The sequence below is a fragment of the Argentina silus genome (assembly GCF_951799395.1).
Source record: "Argentina silus genome assembly, chromosome: 10".
NCBI classification, from domain to species: Eukaryota; Metazoa; Chordata; class Actinopteri; order Argentiniformes; family Argentinidae; genus Argentina; species Argentina silus.
This window is the reverse complement of record NC_139664.1, coordinates 14,902,677-14,921,333: the sequence shown is the minus strand read 5'-3', so window position 1 is coordinate 14,921,333 and position 18,657 is coordinate 14,902,677. Positions and strand designations below refer to the sequence as shown.

Genomic DNA, 18,657 nt, shown 5'->3' with positions numbered 1-18,657 from the left:
AGCATCAAAGGAGATGTATTGTCAGACTGTGGTACAGTCTCTTGACTGACTGACAGTATATCCAGTAAAATGTCTGTTAAATAAAACTCAGCCACAGCAAATCATGAAACTATTACTGACCCAGTCTATGACCTCAATTTTGATAAGACATAACTCATGTAAATGTTGCTTATTCAGTTGATGGATGTAAACAATAGCAAACTGTGTGTCTGTGAAAATGTTTTTCTCTTTTGTCAGACATTAAACCTAACAATAGTAATGTGTCATCTACACACGCTGTTGACCATTTCTTCATCACACAAGGTGACACTCCAACTCAGTCCTGGTGACTCAACGTAGCTTTAGAGCTATGCTTCTTAGTCAGTGGGAGTCCAAGCCCTCTGCAATTCCTGGGCTCACAGTCTGCTATAAACAGGCCTGGATTTGATCAAACCTGGGATAAAAAATCCCTGATAAAAGCAGAGTTTGTATGTAAAAGGGGCTTTAACTTTATTCTAACTACCTGCAGTAAAGCATATCGACCAGCAGTTCGAGCAGATCTGCCTGGCCGATGACAGGTCGGAAGAAGAGCTCTGTGACCAGGTTTGGTGTGATGGTCTTTAGTGTGGAGGCGGTGAGCAAGACCCGAGCAAAGCGGCCTCGGTCCCCAGGGTGAAGAGGTAGGACGACCTCCCTCAGAGCGTGCTGGGCTTCCACCTGCAAGCCCTCCACAAAGAGAGCCGCCTTCAGATCTGGAACATCTGTGGATGAAATTAGTCAAGAGGTTATGTTATGTACTGCAGTCAAGACAGTATATAGGTTATAGGTCATCTCTGAACCCAGAATCTCATTTATGGAGAGTCTGACTTGTGAGTCTGATTAGGTTATAGATATTGCAGATTAAAAAATTGACTAGACTAGACTGAATTATCTTTACTCCTCCGAGAGTACATAATGTATATTGATATACAGGCACTATAGTATTTCAATAGAAAGATATCTTATAACATATGTTTTGTGCAATGGTGTTTTTTTCAAGAGGTCTACAGTTTGATGTGTTATATAACTGAACTACAATGAACAATTCCATATTAAATCCATATTAAGATCCCTACCCTCATAATGTATATGTATGTACAGGACTCTAATGGAAATGTCTATTAAGGAAAGTATCATGCCATTTACACTGAAATGTTAAAAATGCCATCAGACACCTACCTGGGTTGAATAATATGGTGCCTTTGAGGTATGCATACTCCTTGGGACTTAGATCCAGACTCCAGAACTTCTTGAGGCAGGACTTGAGTTTGTTGACTCCAGCCAGTGTGGGCTGCTCTCGCTCTGTCTCGGAGCTCTCCTGCGAGTTCAGGAGGATTCGTTTCAGCATGCTGTCGGCAGGGGTGTCAATCACCTCAAAACTCACACCTTCCTGAGCCAGGCCCAGGATGAAGAGTGGCGCCCAGCAGCTTTGGAGAAGCGATAGCTGGTCGTTTGGAGGGAGTTGGCTAAAGGCTGGTAGGCTCTTCATAAAATGAATGGTTTTTACCAGGACCCCCGATGCCTCTTGGCAAATGTCACCTGGACTTTTCAAGCACACTGTCCGCCGTGTCTCACAGTTGCACCTGTGGGATGTCAGGTTGTAGTTCAGGTTGGTCTGGGTGGTCTCCTCGTTGTCTGTACGGCTGAGGATGTTGTAGAGGATAGCATTCGACTGCCTGTCATTGTAATCTGAGCAACGACACCCGTTATCCATCTTGATGATCAAAAATGCTCAATTCAAAATGCTCTTGTCCCTTGTCACCTAGACAGGCTCTTCTCTTCTCTTCCCGAGGTTGTGTGTGCTTTGATGCCACTGCCTCTCACTGTGCTCTGTATTTATAAGGCCAGCCCTCTGAGCTAAACAGGTGAACCTTGACCTGTCAATACTCCCGCAGTGAAAAACAACCCTGGTCGTCCCAGCGCCACCAGGGTGAATGACAGCATGCCCTCGAAAGCAGATAAGGTTTTCTCAATGAAGAGCTACTGATACACCAACGCTGGAAGGATATCAGGTTGGGTTGAGCCTTATCTCTCAGCCCTGTGTCATTAACCCAGGCAGTACCAAGCCACCAAGGACTGTGGGAGTAATCAGGTACACTGTATATGGCCCTTCTGGCTGCCAGCTCACACCTAACAAGGTGGAGGGAGGCCAACTCAAACAGGAGGAGCCTGGGAGCATTGACCTGTAAGGAGTCCTTGAGAGACGAGGACAACTGTTACCTCTTACTCAATTGGTGTGCTTTAGCATTTGGTTTACTGAGAATCTTCAAAACAGTCAGTGACCCTGTGTAGGTCAACACATTTTTGCAATCTTGTAGGCTGAAGAATTTAATACAACACAAAAAATGATGGAGAAGCTGCTCACTCCAAAATAAATGTTGGTATCATTCTAAGAGGCCCCATATTCACATCCCCACTTTTGCCTGTCATACCTACAGTATATATCATTCTTATATCTCTTGTGGAATTACTCAGCTCAGCTCACAAAACTGATAATGTTAGAAATCCACCTCTACAACAATGACACTGACAATGTCAATGTGCAAATCTGCCCTATTCTCAACCAACTGAAACCATTAGTGTGTTATGACTATGACTATGATTATTAATATATTCATCTGACATTTTAATGAAATTCAATTGCCCTAATGTCTTATCTTGGCAGTGCCTGGAACCGAGGTTTGAAACAGATAAGCAAATTACTTTATTAGTCCGACTTATAACAACGATATGAGCAACGAGCATGTGTCATATTTACTGGGCATGGAAACATAGGGGGAATTTCCCAGACACAAATTAAACCAAGTCTTGAACTATATCACACTTTTGATGGAGATTCCACTTCACTGAAATTGTTTTTTAGTCTACGACTAGGTTTAGTCTAGGTGTAACATCTCGTCTGGTTTCTTAGTTTATGTCTTTGTTTCATGTGATTCATTTTTTGTTTCCTGTTTGTTTTGTGTTCCTCACCTTGTCTCTCATTTCAGACACTTCACCACCTGCCCTTGTGTGTTTCCTGCCTGTGTGATTGTCAACCCCGCCCTGATTAGCTTAACCTGTTCTTCATCATCCTTCCCTGTGTATTTAGCCTGTGTGTTCCCCTGTCTCTGTGCCAATATCTTTGTACCTTGTGTCAAGTGTATTCCTGTTTTTTTTTATTTATTTTTTTATCCCAGAGTGTGGTTTTTGACTTTGCCTTTTTGCCTACCCCTTTTCGGATTATCTGCCTGCCCTTTGACTGCCTACCTGTGTACCGAACATTTCTGAAAGTAAAGACTTTTCTATTGGATTTAAGTTTTTGTCTCCGAGTCGTGTGTTTGAGTCCTTTGCCTGAGTACTCCAGTCACTACATTAGGTCTGGGAAACGTAGTGTTCAGGTCCAGGATGCCTCAAGGTTTTGGTGATTAATGGAAAAGATGTTGACGAGAACTTTGCTTTAGTATCACTTTTAGTTTCTACGAGGCACTATCTTCAGATGCTGTCTCATAGACATCTAGAATCTCAGACCTAGGGCTGGCTTCCTAAATCACACTTTCAATAGAATTTCTCCTATGAAGATGCTGTTAGTCTTGGATTAGGCTTAATATGTTTCTGGGAAACCACCTGTACTGTACAGAGCTAGTTTAGAGGACTCAGATTACACCACTGCCTAGTCTTGGACTATTTGACAGTGCTCAGTGGCTTTATTTGTGTCCTGGAAACGAGCCCTATAGGTCTAGGATTCTAGATGACTAGATTTATATGAAACAGTATCTGAAGCCATTGCTTATACTTTCAAAACGGATATACTGAAACATAAGTTTTTTTGTTTACATCTCATCTTTATAGGCCTACAACCACTCTTAAACCTGATGATCCATCCCCAAACACTTCACCTTGACACTACACCTCTATGGAGTCTATAGAAATGGCTGTGTCAGAGGCAGAGGTTTCCATCCTCTGTACAGTAGGTAGTCAAGGTCAGTCCAGGGGGTGAACGACCGCAGGAAAGAGATTATGGGTGCTGTCACGGGCCGCCGTGTTGCTACCCTGGCAGCACCAGTCACCTGAACGATAACATTACTTCATCTGGCACTGACGTCTCAACATGACACTGAGCCAAGACATAAAACCTGATGGGTTATCAATGTATTATGGGACCAACATTTTTTTTATTTGGCTTGTCCCTTGTAAGAGAACCCTTTGAAGAATCATTTTCAGTTCCATGTAGAACAGAACTCTCCACAGAACTCTCCTGAGAGAGGGCTCGACTTGGCACTCCACGTAGAACCCTTTCCACAGAGAGAACTCTACTTGGCACTCCACGTAGAACCCTTTCCACAGAGAGAACTCTACTTGGCACTCCACATAGAACCCTTTCCACAGAGAGGGCTCTACTCGGCACAAAAAGGATCCCACATGCATGGCACCAAAAAGGATTCTTCAGAGTGTTGCAGTAGACTCTCCTCTGAGAGTGATGTGTGTATTCTCTCCAGGCTGTCTCCCAGTTGTAGTAACATTACGGGGCCTCAGGCATGCAGATAGTTGTAAATGCCTGTGATAAGAGCCGTGTTTATGGAGGCCAGGAGCAGTCTGAGACGGGCACGGAGGACACACCTTATCACCACGGAGATAGCGACACCTTAAAAAAACCCTGCCCTTCATTCTCGAAATGTAATAAGAGTTACATTCTGCAGTCCTGGGGAGAAAAACATTTCTTAAGCATTACGTTTTGCAACAACAACTATACCAATCACATGCACAGTACTCAAGTTATAAAGACATGATAACCAAATAAAAACAGATGTCACTACATCAAAAATGTCATAGGAGACAACATATATAAGAAATGACATACACATATCAAAAATACATATATTTTCTTCAATCATCTCATTTTAGAGATAACGTAATAACTATGGAATGTCATCTGAGGATTACTGTACATAAATGTAATAAATGTGAAACAGTTGAAAGTAACTGTAATTATGACTGGATTAGACCATTCTAGTAAGGACAGTCTTACCATGATTACTATGCTAATCAAATGACTATCCAATTGTTATGAGAGATAAAATGAAATTAGATTAGATTTATAAAGTATAATCACCACAGGGAAATTGGTTTGTCAGTACAGCACAACACCAGTAGTAACTGTCACCATGATATAGGCCATGTATTTGTAAAAAACAATTTTCCCAAACAATTGGCCTACATAACTAAGTTAGCCTACAGGGAGGGGGATACGCAGTGACTGTGCAGGCTGGGAGTCATTGAACTCTGTAGTGGAATACACTTAGTGTATTGTGTCAGTCTGTGTGTGGTTGACACGACTCCTATGGCCTTGACCCACTGTTAATGTAACTGAGGTTCACATGGGATCGATCTTCACAAGGGCAGTAGGCCCACGCGTAAGAGTGTGCTGTACCTGCCTGTGCTGAATCCCCTCCACATACACATTCAAGTTCCAGTTCCACTTACTATACCTGTGAGTTCTTGTCAGTGCAGTGAACTAGTGGCCGAAGCTCCATCATACTGTACTGTAGGTTTGGTGACTCGCATAATTTTGTGTAAGACATAGAAGAATTGAACACAAACAAGGCAAAACACTGTTCACATTTAATAATAGGAAAATATAATGGGGTTTAGGGACAAGACATTTTGGAGACTTTTGTTGCCACCATCCATTTCAATTGAATTCTGTCTGTATTCTGAGGTTCTTACAAAAGGGGTTATGAGTTGAAATGTTGTGACTGAATGTTGTGACTCCAGGTAAAAGCTGTGAATCATCATCCCATCTCCACCAATGCCTCTCCAGCATGACAAGAGTTCATGTCTGTGTCATTTGGTGACAGTCAGTACCCAGAAGCCACCTGCATTTCTCATTTTATTGTCTCTTGTCAAAAATACTGTCATAAAAGTTGAAGGCCAAGGAGAGCGGCCTCTCCGTCTTCTCTAGGCTGATGAACTGAAGTAATCCACAGGTATTCCACAACAGTTGTGTCTAGGGTCGAGACAGCAATAAGGAACTCAGGAACCTTTCTTTTATTTTTTTATGACTTCATGTCAATTAAAAGATGGATCATTCTTTCATGGCATTGCATAAGAAACTTATATTAAGACTCAGACCGATGTGTTCTGTGTTTTTGTTAAAGAGGACGCTTATTGAAAATGAAATAAAAGTACCTAAATGGCCCAGAGTGCCCTACACACGCATGGAACTGATAAGTGTCATCCAGTAAGCGGCACTCTTAATTGTAAATGTATTTCTTTCAAGAAAAAACTGGTAGAAATCTGATGACAAAAGACATAGAATACAGATATAAATAGAAACATCAACACATCATAGAAAATAAATAAATGCAATTTGGGGTTTTCATCTAAATAAATCTCATTATAAAACTTAAGTAATAGATAATTGTTTATTTAGTGCCAATTTTAAAGCTTTTAAGAGACTACATAATGTTACATTTATGAATTCATATAATTAACTATATGAGTGAATCTTTTTCTTTTTCTTCGTCGTCCTCTTCTGACGTCACTTCAAAGCGTCCACTACAACGTTTGACAAAGCACAGACAGTTTGCAAGGTAGTGGATGCAAGCAAGATAGTACTTCATGTGAAATACATACATATCCTACAGTTTTCTCTGTGTCAACACGAATACAATTTGCGTTCAAAAATATATTGTTGCGTATTATTACAATTCATTCACTGCCCTCGGGGTTATCCTCTACGTAACCTCGTTGAGACTCCAGGACATATTAGGGACCAAACTGGGACCTTATTGGGATGTTCTTACAACCATTATCTATTCCGCAGGGCGTTCTAGGGACGTACATGGTCGTGGTACATTCTGGAGACCTTTTAAATAACCTTCTAGGGACTTTCAGAGGACATTCTCATGACATATTTACCACCATTTATTGCTTCTACCCTCTGTCAACTCAACAATTATTCAGTCATTAGTCTTGTTAAATTGCGAAGACATGCAGGAACTGCTTTAAATTGCAAAATAAACTCCCAGGAATGTGAGATCAGGCTGACTTGTGATTGTTGCATGTTTGTAAGATCCCCATTGGAGATTAGCCAGACATCTATGGTTTATACTTTTAATATTTTTATTCAAATATTCAAAGTTTACTTTGTTTTGTTTGAAATACTAGCCCTCTTCCTCACCATTTCTGTTATTATGAGGGAAACAATCAACAAAATAAGTTTTTCTTCTTTTGATTTCACTGACATCTAGTGGTTTTATGGAGGGATTATTTCTGAGTACTGTGTATGTGAATACTCATCTTAGAATTTTCTCAGCCAAGTCATCTCTGTATTGTAAACCATGAACAAAGTAATACTTCTGTATGGAGGAAAGAGTGCACCGTATTACTGTACATTCATATGCGTGTGCGCGCATGATTAGAAGTATTCCTTTTGGATTCTTCTGGAATTTACTTGTTGTGTGAGTCATGTTAATTCCATGTAAGAGGGGAAGCTCATATTGCCCACTGTTTACTGAAAGTATCTACTTAATACACATCTAGGATCTATCATATCTTGTTTGATGAGATTGTGGAGATGCCTATTGTGGCACTTTGAGTATTAGAATTGAATTACAGGTGAATGATGTCAGAGGTCAGGCGGCCAAGAAAGCTTCCTGGCCCTTCATTGGTGAACTTATGTATTATTGGATGGTGTGTGTTTGCAGGTGTCCCATGTCCTGGGTGAGGTCATCTTCCTGTGGTGCTGTAATCTCTTGGCACACTTAACACCAAAGCTGTGGACGATAATGTAAGTCCAGTACAGACACCCCTAAACACTGGTCTAGGATAAGCTGAAGCTGCAAAAATGTTAACTCTAAATCCACAGTGAGAATCTAGAACACTTGCTCTGGATCAGAACTTGTAGCAGCATGTCTGCCATGAGATAGGTATTGGTCTTTTTGTATTTGTGAGTACACAAATTGACATAATCGGTTGGCAGTACAAGACTTCTAGGTTTGTTTTAAAGTCAAAGGCAGATACAGTGTATAGTTAAGGGTTTCTTTAACAATTAGTTATTTTGACAGATGTGTACTATGCATGGACAATCTGTTCAAGATGAATAAGCTGTGGTATAGCTTTGTGGCTTGTCTTCATCTGCCGTGATAGGGTGGAGTGAAGTCATGTTGATTGAGCCGGAGGAGGGCACAGCGTCCTCTGAAAGAGGGTAAATAACATAATGTTTAGCTGACCCTCTTATACAATGTTTTGAGCAATTTATGATTGAATATTCCTAAAATATGATGCTTGAGGTTTCTAAATGAGCCCAATTTAGATTTCCCACCTTACCTTTACATTTCACTGTCTTTGTATTGAATTGGAACTCTGACTTTTTTCACACGTGTTACCTGCACATGAATTATAACATAAGATTAAACAATAAACGAGATAAAGAGAAAGCAAGATTGGATTAAAATGTACTGGATGCTAAGTTCAATAATGAGTTTCAGAGCAAACTAACATACCAAACATGCTATTTAACCATGAGTACAGTAACAGTAAAACATATGCTGCATCACCATCATCATTATGGACAGTAACATCATTTTCTGTTCACCAGTGTGTGACATTTACATTAAGTTGAATTGGTACTAAGCAATATATTACACATATAACAATATATTATGTACACAACATGGCAAACAGTTGAACAAAAACAAACTCAGCACAGCAGATTATTTGGTACCTTACCTGATCACAGTGATCGGCTAAATCAATGCAGTGTTCTATACCTCCACCTCAATCAGTTCAGCTGAGAAGATCAGTGAAGATCCTCCCTTATTAATACTTTTTGTCTGAAAGTCACATAGCTAAGCAAATCACACAGCCAGCTAGCTAACTGTCTGTGTTTACAGTTCAGCTAATGGGTTTGTCGGTTTGACTTTAGCTAAACAGTTATGCAAAACAGCCAGTGAGTTTACAGTTGGTGCAGTTGTAAGGAGCTACAACTCATCTCGAACTGAAAGCTCTATCCACCTTGTCATTTAATGCATATAAAGTATATATACATTATGATTTAGCCTTTAAAACCATGTGAAATGGATAGAAAATATGTTGTTCAAGTGAAATCTGTTGAAATCCCAAAACAGCCCATACTAAGCTTTTTTGTTTTGTTTTGTTTTGTTCAATATATGCTAATTAGGGGCGGGAAATGAAAATGATAGTACACGTCACATTTATATTTAATATAAAATATGTCTGTACGGTTCATTATATGTGTCCTATGGAGTTCAGATAGTGCATGTTGAGCTGTATGGTGCCAGTAAAGAGCAAGTAACATTTGCTAAGACCCCGCTTTAGACTCAAACTCACCTGATCTGCATTCTAGAAGTGGTGCCAAGTAGATTGGTACCAGAGATGAATTGAAATGATTGAAACATATTTCTGTACAGTCCATTATTCTGGGACAATACTATTTCATCAGGGTAATTGGGATATTAGAACAATTACAAACCCCTCTGGGGCAATACTATACCAAATATTATATGGTGATTATTGATATATATTTATTAAGATAATTAGCCTATTGTTTGTGGTTCCTTGATCCCTATTTATGATGTTTAAAAGCTAAATAAAGTTGAACTTGGGAACTTTTAAAATGTAAAATGCCATACGTTTACATTCACCGGAAGTAGGTGGGCGGAGTTCCACTATTGGAGCTCAGAGAACACTGATGAAAACAATCATGGCGACAGACCCCAGCTCAGCTGTGTATTTTGCTATCAGTAATATACCCGCTGTATTTCGATCTGCCGACCTTCGAAACTATTTCAGCCAATTCATAGAAAGCGCAGCCTTCTTGTGCTTCCATTACCGACATCGACCTGAGGTTTTGAGAGAGTCTGAGGACACCAAGTCGGACCAAACAACGGAGAGAACGACGGCGGCGACAGACATACCGTGCGCGGACACCGACGGTAGTTCCAAGTCTGAGGAGAGTGGACCTTCGTCGAGTACTGTAAAGACGTGTTGTTGCGTGGTGTCTGTACTTTCAAAAGAGGCAGACCGGTTTGTAAAACTGTATGCGGCGAATCAATGGATCGACTCTAAAGGGAATTGGCTGGCGAGACGATGTGTGCTAAGAAGAGTAAAAGTGTCAGATGCCTCAGGTTAGTTATGATACTTTGGCTGCTTTTTCAAGTTAAAATGGTCTCTCACTAAAGCATTCGCACCCACCCACCCAACCTAGTACAGTACATGAATGCAGAAATGTTTAGATGTATTGGTAGATTGAAGTGCAAGCATTTGAATCGGCCCATTAGAAGTTCTTTTGATTGAAAGCTTTGCCTTTGCAGATCTTTTGTTTTAAGACTCTTAAACCAGCTTGCTGATGTTTAAGAAATGACAACATGTTAATCTTGTTTCAGGTGAGGATAGATTCCCCTATAAGACAAAGTCACAGCAAAGGCGTCATGTGGCGTTAACAGAACGCTTCACAGAGACAGACCTCAAGGGTTTGCCTGAGCTGAACCCACCCTCCCTGATGCCCGCCGGTAACGTGGGCACAACAGTGAAGGTCTTCCTCCAGCTGATCCAGTCGTGCCGCCTGCCCCCGCGCCTCATCCGCAAGCTGGGCCTCACTTTTCCCAAGACCAGCTGCAACCGTCGCTATGGCAATGTGCCCTTTCAGTACTATGATTCCAGCATCGTACCAGCCTCCGAGGAGAGTGTCTTCACCGCGACTGGGCATGAGATATCTGGCCCAGGAAGTGTGACGTTGCCACCCCCAGATGCCCAGGGACCTGCTGACACACCAGGCACACCAGAGGCTGGGGAATGGGAAGAGGAAGAGGATGCCCAGTCCAATGCAGATGATGTGAGTTAGGACTTTGTTTACTATAGATGTCAAATTTGATGATGTAATAAAGATGTTCATTAAGTGAAGGACTGAATAGAGTAATAACATGAAGAAGCAACGCACTTCTCTCACTACTCTTCTCTTCTCTATCCTCTACTCTACTTTACTCTGCACTAGGATGATGACCGCTGTGAGGAGTGGGAGCGCCACGAGGCGCTGTACGAGGACGTGACGAGCCAGGAACGCAGCAAGGAGCGTCTCTACGAGGAGAAGATTGAGCTGAAGTGGGAGAAGGGCGGCTCAGGACTGGTCTTCTACACCGATGCTCAGTACTGGCAGGCGGAGGAAGGAGGTACGTCAAGAGATGGGCTGCTACACACTCTCTTTAAAAATCTGCTTTTGGTTGGAAAACGTAGGCCAGGTTGTACATGGTGAACATTTTGAAAAAAAGCGTAATATTATTGTTAAGTTCCTTTGTGTATAAAAAGTATGTAATCTAAACTCTTTACTGATATGTTGTCTTGTTTTATCTCTTTCCCTGCATAGATTTTGATGAACAAACAGCAGATGATTGGGATGTGGACATGAGTGTTTACTATGACAAAGGTAATTTGCTTTTAAATCCATCTGGGGGAGTATTGCAAACTTCAGGGGAAAATGGTATAGCATCAGAGACGCAGCATATATCAAGGGAGGCTGGTGGAGGTAGAAATTGGAGGACAGGCTCATTGTAATGCATGGAATGAGGAATGGAGAAGGGGATATTCCATGCATTACAATTTCCATCTCCACCCGCCTCCCCTGATCGGGACGCAGCATACATCCAGTTGTGTCTCTCTCTCTACAGATGGCGGTGACATGGACGCCCGGGACTATGTCCGCATGCGCTATGAAAAGAGGCTGAGGGACGGGCTTGAGGACAGGTCTGGGCACGAGCAGCCAATCGGCAGCTTCGAGAAGTTCACAAGGGTAAGAAAGAAGACCTTGATCCAATTCTTGTAAACTGAGTAGCTATGATGCAATATAAATCACAGTTAGACACATTTTACTACCATAGCTTTTATTAAGTGGACAGAATTCACAACCTGTTTGGATAGAGAACCTCTCATTTTATATGAGGTATTCAATCGTTTGGTTAGACACTGGCCCTGAAGGGTGCAATTCAAGAGTATTCAAACAGGGCCACTGAGTGCAACAGGACTGATCCTTGGTGTTTTCCTTGTTTAGGGTGTGGGCCGGCGTGTGATGGAGAAGCAGGGATGGAAGGAGGGAGAGGGGCTGGGGAACAGTCAGGCAGGGATGCCCGATGCTCTGGAGAACGAAGGACAGCATCCTAAATGCAAGAGGGGCTTTGGGTGAGTGAAACATCAACTTACACCATATTTGGGGTCAATTCAGGAAGTGATGTGAATTTAGAATTTCTAAATGCAAACACTTTTTGATGTAAAAAGATTCTCATTTCCACTTTATTAAGAAATCATTGAAAATAAATGCCCTATTTGCAATCATTGAACTAATAGACATAAAACTGTCTGAATTGAAATTCAAATGACCCCAAACCTGACTTACACACACTAACCCTATATCAGATATGATAAAAACAAACTCTGGAATAAAAGTCACTTGGATAATAAGGTGTTTATACTGTATGAATGATTGTATGACATAGCATAGGCCTGTTTGAACCCCACAATTATTTTGTGTGTGTTCCTAAAGTAATATGTTCTGTTTTGTGAAGGTACCACGGAGATAAGTTGAACTCTTATGTGAAAAAGGCCAGACCAGACTTCCACATAACCACTGTTTATGACAAACCCAAAGACTTAGACCAAGGCGACAGCCTGCTGCGACGTCAACCGAACACCAGCATTAAGTACAGAGATTGGCAGCCGGGGGGCAGCATTGGGCCAAAAAGATGACAAAATCTATATATTATTTTACATGTTTTATAGTTTTTTCCTAATATGCTTTGTTTTAAATAAAACTACTTCTTAAATATTATACCTTTGTTTCAATTATTTCACGTGTCATGCTCTTTGATATATCAATGTATTACAAAGATTTTGGGTGATGTTTGTTTGGAGTTGATCATAGGCCTATTATAATAAAGTCAATTGATAATGACTTAGGTTTACTCTGCACATAACTGTACCCACCACCATTGGCTTTCGTTGCTAAATAGCAAATAAAAAGTACAATAAAGTATCTTCCCTTCTACCTACTGTACCATGGTTAGGGTTAGCCCTAACCCTAATACATGGTAGATCTGAAACCGATGTGATCCCATATGCATTATGTCATACTTATGGCACTGAGAGATTGCTGCTATTAGCTATAATTAATAGTCAAGAGGTAGTAAGTCTATATCCATTGTATCGAATTGTGTATTGCCCTTATGGGGTAGTCAAAATACCAATTGCGCAGCATGTACTTTTATTTTGACACAACCCGGAAGTACATTGAAGTAGCTTGTAGCTCGCTAATGTAGCAGCTAGCAGTGCTTCCTGATACAAACCTTAACCGCGGCAGGTGATGAAGTTCATGCCGGTTGGTTACATTTGACCAAATGTGAGTTCTTAAAGAAACGCTTGTGTTTTGGGAAGCCAATTTTATGCCAATGAACATTGTGCTGGCAGTTGGTGCGTGTGCTTACAAGTAAGCTAAATAGCTGCTACAATCAGTTACAGTATCTGTCAATTTGCATGCCATGGGTTGCATTTGTGGCCATGCTAGTTTGTCAGCTATATCATTCAGGAATAGTAGCATGGTGATGATAAAGTCGTGATGTTGGTAGACAACTGTTGTTGGCAAACTGTATTAAAGATATATTCAGTGAAGTAAGTGAAACGTTCACAACGTCGCAGAGTAATGAGACTCCCTCCTAGTTGAAACTGCAATTCTACGAGGTTTGCATAAAAAGACAGACTGAAACAGAAAAACACAGTGCCGCACTCTGTCGCTGAATATAAACTTCCTCCCTGGTTTTGGAAGCACTGCAAGACACATGAAAACACTACATGACACGGAAACATACATGTTAACTGTTGCCTAGAATTAAGTCTTTGTTGTAATAGCAAATGTTGCACACTCCTGAACAATTTAGTACAATTTAATTTAGCTTTCCTTTTTGTGGGTTTGGACAACAACAAACAGTTTTGTTTTTTTCCGATCTTTATTTTCTCCTCAGCATTCACTTCCCAGCAGCCTGAGAGTGGTTTGAAGAAGCAGTAGTAACCGCCATGTCAACCCAGCTCACAGAACCTCTATCACTGTGCTTTGGCCAGGTGGTCATTGGACCCCCGGGCTCGGGTAAGACCACCTACTGCCGTGGGATGCAGGAGTTCTTGAGCCACCTGGGACGCAAAGTGGTAGTGGTGAACATGGATCCTGCCAACGAGGGGCTGCCCTACACCTGCGCCGTGGACGTGTCTGAGCTGGTCACCCTGGATGACGTCATGGAGAATCTGAAGCTAGGGCCGAACGGTGGGCTCCTGTACTGCATGGAGTACCTTGAGGCTAACCTGGACTGGCTGGCGGCCAAGCTAAAGCAGCACAGTGACTGTTACTTCCTGTTTGACTGCCCTGGTCAGGTGGAGTTGTACACTCACCAGAGCTCGGTGAAGAACATCTTCGCACAGCTGGGCAAGTGGAACTTCAGGGTGAGTGGAGTAGTGGGGGTAGGACTGGACGATCTCCCCTGTGCTCATCTAAGCATAACAGTGATGCCTCGTATGAATGGAGACTGTTGGTGTTGATGTTGGCTCTCGTCAATAAACACCGTACATCATTCCACACACAATACACACTCACCATCTTATGAACTTTGCTTAATTGCTCTGAACATAAGGTTGTCATGTGAATAGCTTTGTAATAATGTATAAACTTTGTAATAGATGATAATAAAAGTTCAAAGTGTTTAAAGTAGTTTCTTGAGAGAGATGGATTGTGTGAGGAATCTCTCTCTCTCTTTCTCTCTCTCTCTCTCTCTCTCTCTCTCTCTCTCAGTTGGCAGCGGTGCATCTTGTGGACTCTCACTACTGTGCTGACCCAGCTAAGTTCATCTCTGTGCTGTGCACCTCGCTCTCTACCATGCTGCACATAGAGCTGCCTCACGTCAACATCCTCTCCAAGATGGACCTCATCGAGCAGTATGGCAAACTGGGTGAGAGAAAGAGAGACCCCTGTAAGGATAGGGTTGATTAGAAATATGAAGAAGTGAGAAGTGAATTGAAATTCAATGTGGGAATTCAAAATGGACGGTCCATTGTTTTCCATGAGGATTTTGCAGTTCATGGACTGAATTTAACCCTGGAACTCTGGGTGATGACGAAGGACTACTCATGGTTACATTTCCTCAACCACGACTACACCACACCAGTGTCACTATCATAGACGTTACCCTAAAATTAGGCTGCTGCAATGAATTTGAGATGTTGTGCCTCAAGTCCCACCACTTGATGCCCCCCATCCTCTCTCTTTCCCTCTCCCTCCCCCTCTCTCTCCTCTCAGCCTTCAACCTGGACTTCTACACTGAGGTGATGGACCTGTCCTACATGCTAGATCACCTGGCTGCAGACCCCTTCTTTAAGAAGTTCCTCCGCCTGAATGAGAAACTGGCTGAGGTCATTCAAGACTACAGCCTTGTCTCCTTCGTAACTCTCAGTGTGCAGGTGAGTGAGGTGTCACCCTTAACAGAACAGAATATAACTGTATTTGCTCTTGGATGTCCTCTCCTGTTCTTGGTCATGCAATCTAAATTTATGATAGTAATGGTCCGTTTTAAAAGCTGAACCAAAGCACAGTTATCGGTCTCATGCAAAATGTTGTGACTTCCGAAGTGTGTACTCTTTCACTCCCCCTCATCGGCCCATGCCACATGGGCTACATATTGCTTTCAATCCAATACTTCTTTAATACACAAGAGAAAGTGAATAGATACACACATTCTGGGAGGCAGGGTCGAGAGTCAGAATGAAGTAACTTCAGGATGAAGGTCTGATTGAATAAATGAATGAATGAATGAATGAATGTGATGTAGTTTGTGACCCCTGGGCCATGATCTTGTCCCCCTGCTCTGTGCTCCTTCCCCAGGACAGGGAGAGTATGACTCAAGTCCTGCGGACGGTAGACAAGGCTAATGGATACTGCTTTGGAGATTGGGAGGAGAGAAACCTGCAGGCTATGATGTCAAAAGCCGTGGGGGCAGACTTCCAGTTCACCTCGTATCCTTTCCTCACTGCTGCTGTTGGATTGAGATATATACGTGTATGGTCCAGTCTCCATATATGTATTATAGAATACTCTATATCCCATTTATCAGATGCTTTTATCCAGAGAAACTTACAGTACAGTGAGTGCATAAATGATTTGTATATATGGTCACAGCGGGAAGCAAACCCCCAATTTAAGAGTTGCTCTACCAACTGAGCTACACAGGATCACCATATGTATATGGTCTTAAAAGAGCTACACATTACATTTTTACTGTACTACAGCATACAATGGCCTTGAAAAGTCTGCAGGGATTGTAGAGCGATAGTATTTCAAAGTAATAGCTCCCCATCCTTTTGATTGGCTATGGTATTGGCGCATTGACTTCTTCTGGCTGATACATCCACGCTGTTGTCAAATCGTAGCTTGTTACTAAAAGTAGGAAACTCAAAACTACTACAGTACTTTTAATAAATGACAGGTTGTCTATTCCCCCTATTTTCCTCAACATTCTGACCCCCAGAACCCTAGGAGTACAGGAGAGATATGTGGGAGAGGCTGACAAGACTGTGGAGGAGGAGGTGATGGATCTGTAGACCATCATCAGACACGACTGAATGGACAGGACTGATCTCCTCATAACCTGCCCCAGGCTAAGCAGAGGACTACTCTTGGCAACACATGAACTAGTCTCTGCCTACACCCAGAGTATCAAGGCTGAAGTCTGGCAGTAGAAGATGTCATGTCACGTCAAGGCACCACAGACACACTCAAGCGCTTCAGAACCGACAGGGTCTCTCACGCGGTCGTGTTCTTCTCCCCAGAGATCCCACTGAGAAAAAAAACAAATGGAAAGTGGTGTGCTCCAAGAGCAGCAATTGTTTCTCTTCTTCGGCTCTTTGACTGAACTAGTAAATTAACAGCTTCTCAGGTTGTAGCATGGGTGGCTCATGACACACGCAAGCCTCTATCTCCAGTAATAATAGCAGTAAGCAGAGCTAACTACAATTATCCGCCATCTGACAACACAAGACTATGCAAACACACAGACCGCCCCTATCTCTCACTGGGGTCTATACAGACAGTATACAGAGTAGCGGAATCATGTCAAAACTCCAAGCCCACTGCTTCCTGGTAACTGGATCACAGTGAAGTGTTCAGACTGATCCATTTGTGGCTATCTGGCTGAGTTGTAGTGCCAGACAGTAGTGCAGAGTAGACTACATTGAGTAAAAGCGGTGGTTAATCTATTTTGCCAATGATTACAAGTACACAAATCCAACCAAGCTTTTTGTGTAATGGGGAATTCCCTGATCTGAAGGGCTGTTTGATCTGTTCTTCAGTTGATATTTTATGTTTTATAGGTAAGAAACACAGGGTACAAATCCCACCGGATTAGTAACATCTACTGTTATTGAAAATGAAATATGTATTTTTTAAATAGCTCATGAATAAAGCTTACTAAGAGTTGGTCTTTGACACATTTACCCCTGATTTTTTGTGTGTGTTTTTGTGTTTGTGTGTGTGTGTGTGTGTTCGTGTGTTCTCAGAGCTCATGGCCTCTTTCTCCCCCTCAGGAGGTATCACAGGTGTGTGTTTACTACAGCTCTGTGCAACAGGTGCAGTAGAGGAGATGGGACATACAGTGGAACTCAATTTACAGTGTCACCCTCTCTCCCTAATACCTCCCCCTTGGCCAGAGACATGCACGAGTGAGGATGAGGGAAAAGGTACTGGGCACTCTGTAGCTTTCCCCCTTGTTTTCCTAATGTTCTCCAGTATGTATTTAGTTAACTCTCACTGTTAAAGTGGGAGTTGACAACCAACAGAGAAGCTCACAGACAGACTAAAACATTAGCACAGTATTGTGCAATCTAAACCTGAATTCATGAATGTTAGCGTTTATGACATTAAGTGATAGACTGGGGCGTCATATACAACCTTGGTGTGTCACCCCTGTAGGCAGACGCTCCGTTTGAATGAAACACAAATGATAACCTTCACTAAGCATTGCAAGCATTGGCGTAACTGAGTCAGTACGTCGCCTCATAAAGCTCACAGAACAGAGTTACCCTCAAGACATGGAGTGGATTTCTGTCTTTCAGAAATATTGGTCACCGTTTAAAGGTCCCACCCTGAAAATGTATATGCATATTCTTTTGAAGATGTAGCTGAACCACTTCTGCACACATTTGGAAAGGTGGACTCTATAAAAAATAATTGATACACTCATCTGCTCAGTTTTTTGTTTTTTTGTTTATCTATGATTTCCAAAGGTCTACCAGGAATTATGTAGTAAATTCTCTTGCCCATAGACTGCTTTTGCCCAATGAGATATGTAAATATAAGGAGTTTCTTTTTTACTCGAGACTCTCTTCCCTTCTGTCCAGGAGATGGCACTAGTGTATCCGAATCCCCCTCCCAGCTCCAAAAAAAATCTACTCCAGATTTTATTTGTGGCCAGGGCATAAAAAACGTAGCCAGGCGGGGAGAGGAAGCCACATTAAATCTGTGTTTCTGCACAACTGGCCCTGTGTCTGTTCTCTCTGGGATAGAAGGCTCTTCGTGGCTTCTACTAACAGAACCCCACTGCTGCCTCTTTACAGTGGTTT

The 18,657-nt window shown here is 42.1% G+C and overlaps 3 protein-coding genes across 4 annotated transcripts; 2 read left to right on the top strand and 1 right to left on the bottom strand.

The window, feature by feature from the left end:
* Nucleotides 1-480: 480 nt before the first annotated feature.
* Nucleotides 481-1,732, bottom strand: nr0b2a (nuclear receptor subfamily 0, group B, member 2a; the record flags this gene model as incomplete). The annotated part of the gene is made up of 2 exons (XM_083679023.1): nucleotides 481-740; nucleotides 1,198-1,732. 2 exons carry the CDS (start codon nucleotides 1,730-1,732, stop codon nucleotides 499-501), a joined length of 777 nt encoding a protein of 258 aa, XP_083535149.1. The 3' UTR covers nucleotides 481-498.
* A 7,987-nt stretch (nucleotides 1,733-9,719) lies between these two features.
* On the top strand, nucleotides 9,720-12,825 carry gpatch3 (G patch domain containing 3). Its single transcript, XM_083679009.1, has 7 exons — nucleotides 9,720-10,145; nucleotides 10,404-10,852; nucleotides 11,012-11,186; nucleotides 11,381-11,440; nucleotides 11,682-11,803; nucleotides 12,062-12,189; nucleotides 12,573-12,825. Exons 1-7 carry the CDS (start codon nucleotides 9,722-9,724, stop codon nucleotides 12,751-12,753), a joined length of 1,539 nt encoding a protein of 512 aa, XP_083535135.1. The 5' UTR covers nucleotides 9,720-9,721; the 3' UTR covers nucleotides 12,754-12,825.
* Nucleotides 12,826-13,322: 497 nt separating this feature from the next.
* gpn2 (GPN-loop GTPase 2) lies at nucleotides 13,323-17,515 on the top strand. 2 transcript variants are annotated; one of them, XM_083679015.1, is made up of 6 exons: nucleotides 13,323-13,402; nucleotides 14,022-14,493; nucleotides 14,840-14,996; nucleotides 15,344-15,504; nucleotides 15,926-16,056; nucleotides 16,569-17,515. In XM_083679015.1, the coding sequence occupies exons 2-6, from the start codon at nucleotides 14,074-14,076 to the stop codon at nucleotides 16,639-16,641; spliced, it is 942 nt and encodes a 313-aa protein (XP_083535141.1). In that variant the 5' UTR covers nucleotides 13,323-13,402; nucleotides 14,022-14,073; the 3' UTR covers nucleotides 16,642-17,515. The 2 variants fall into 2 exon arrangements, with proteins under 2 accessions (XP_083535141.1, XP_083535142.1); XM_083679016.1 differs by having other exon boundaries at nucleotides 13,350-13,489.
* Nucleotides 17,516-18,657: the final 1,142 nt, after the last annotated feature.

Bases quoted from the DNA above. Each gene is read 5' to 3' on its own strand.
- gpn2 (XM_083679015.1), top strand. From the start codon at position 14,074: ATGTCAACCCAGCTCACAGAACCTCTATCACTGTGCTTTGGCCAGGTG. The intron at 14,494-14,839 runs GTGAGTGGAGTA...TCTCTCTCTCAG, and splicing joins TGGGCAAGTGGAACTTCAGG to TTGGCAGCGGTGCATCTTGT. The intron at 16,057-16,568 runs GTATCCTTTCCT...TCTGACCCCCAG, and splicing joins GCAGACTTCCAGTTCACCTC to AACCCTAGGAGTACAGGAGA.
- gpatch3 (XM_083679009.1), top strand. From the start codon at position 9,722: ATGGCGACAGACCCCAGCTCAGCTGTGTATTTTGCTATCAGTAATATA. The intron at 10,146-10,403 runs GTTAGTTATGAT...ATCTTGTTTCAG, and splicing joins AAAAGTGTCAGATGCCTCAG to GTGAGGATAGATTCCCCTAT. The intron at 11,804-12,061 runs GTAAGAAAGAAG...TTCCTTGTTTAG, and splicing joins GCTTCGAGAAGTTCACAAGG to GGTGTGGGCCGGCGTGTGAT.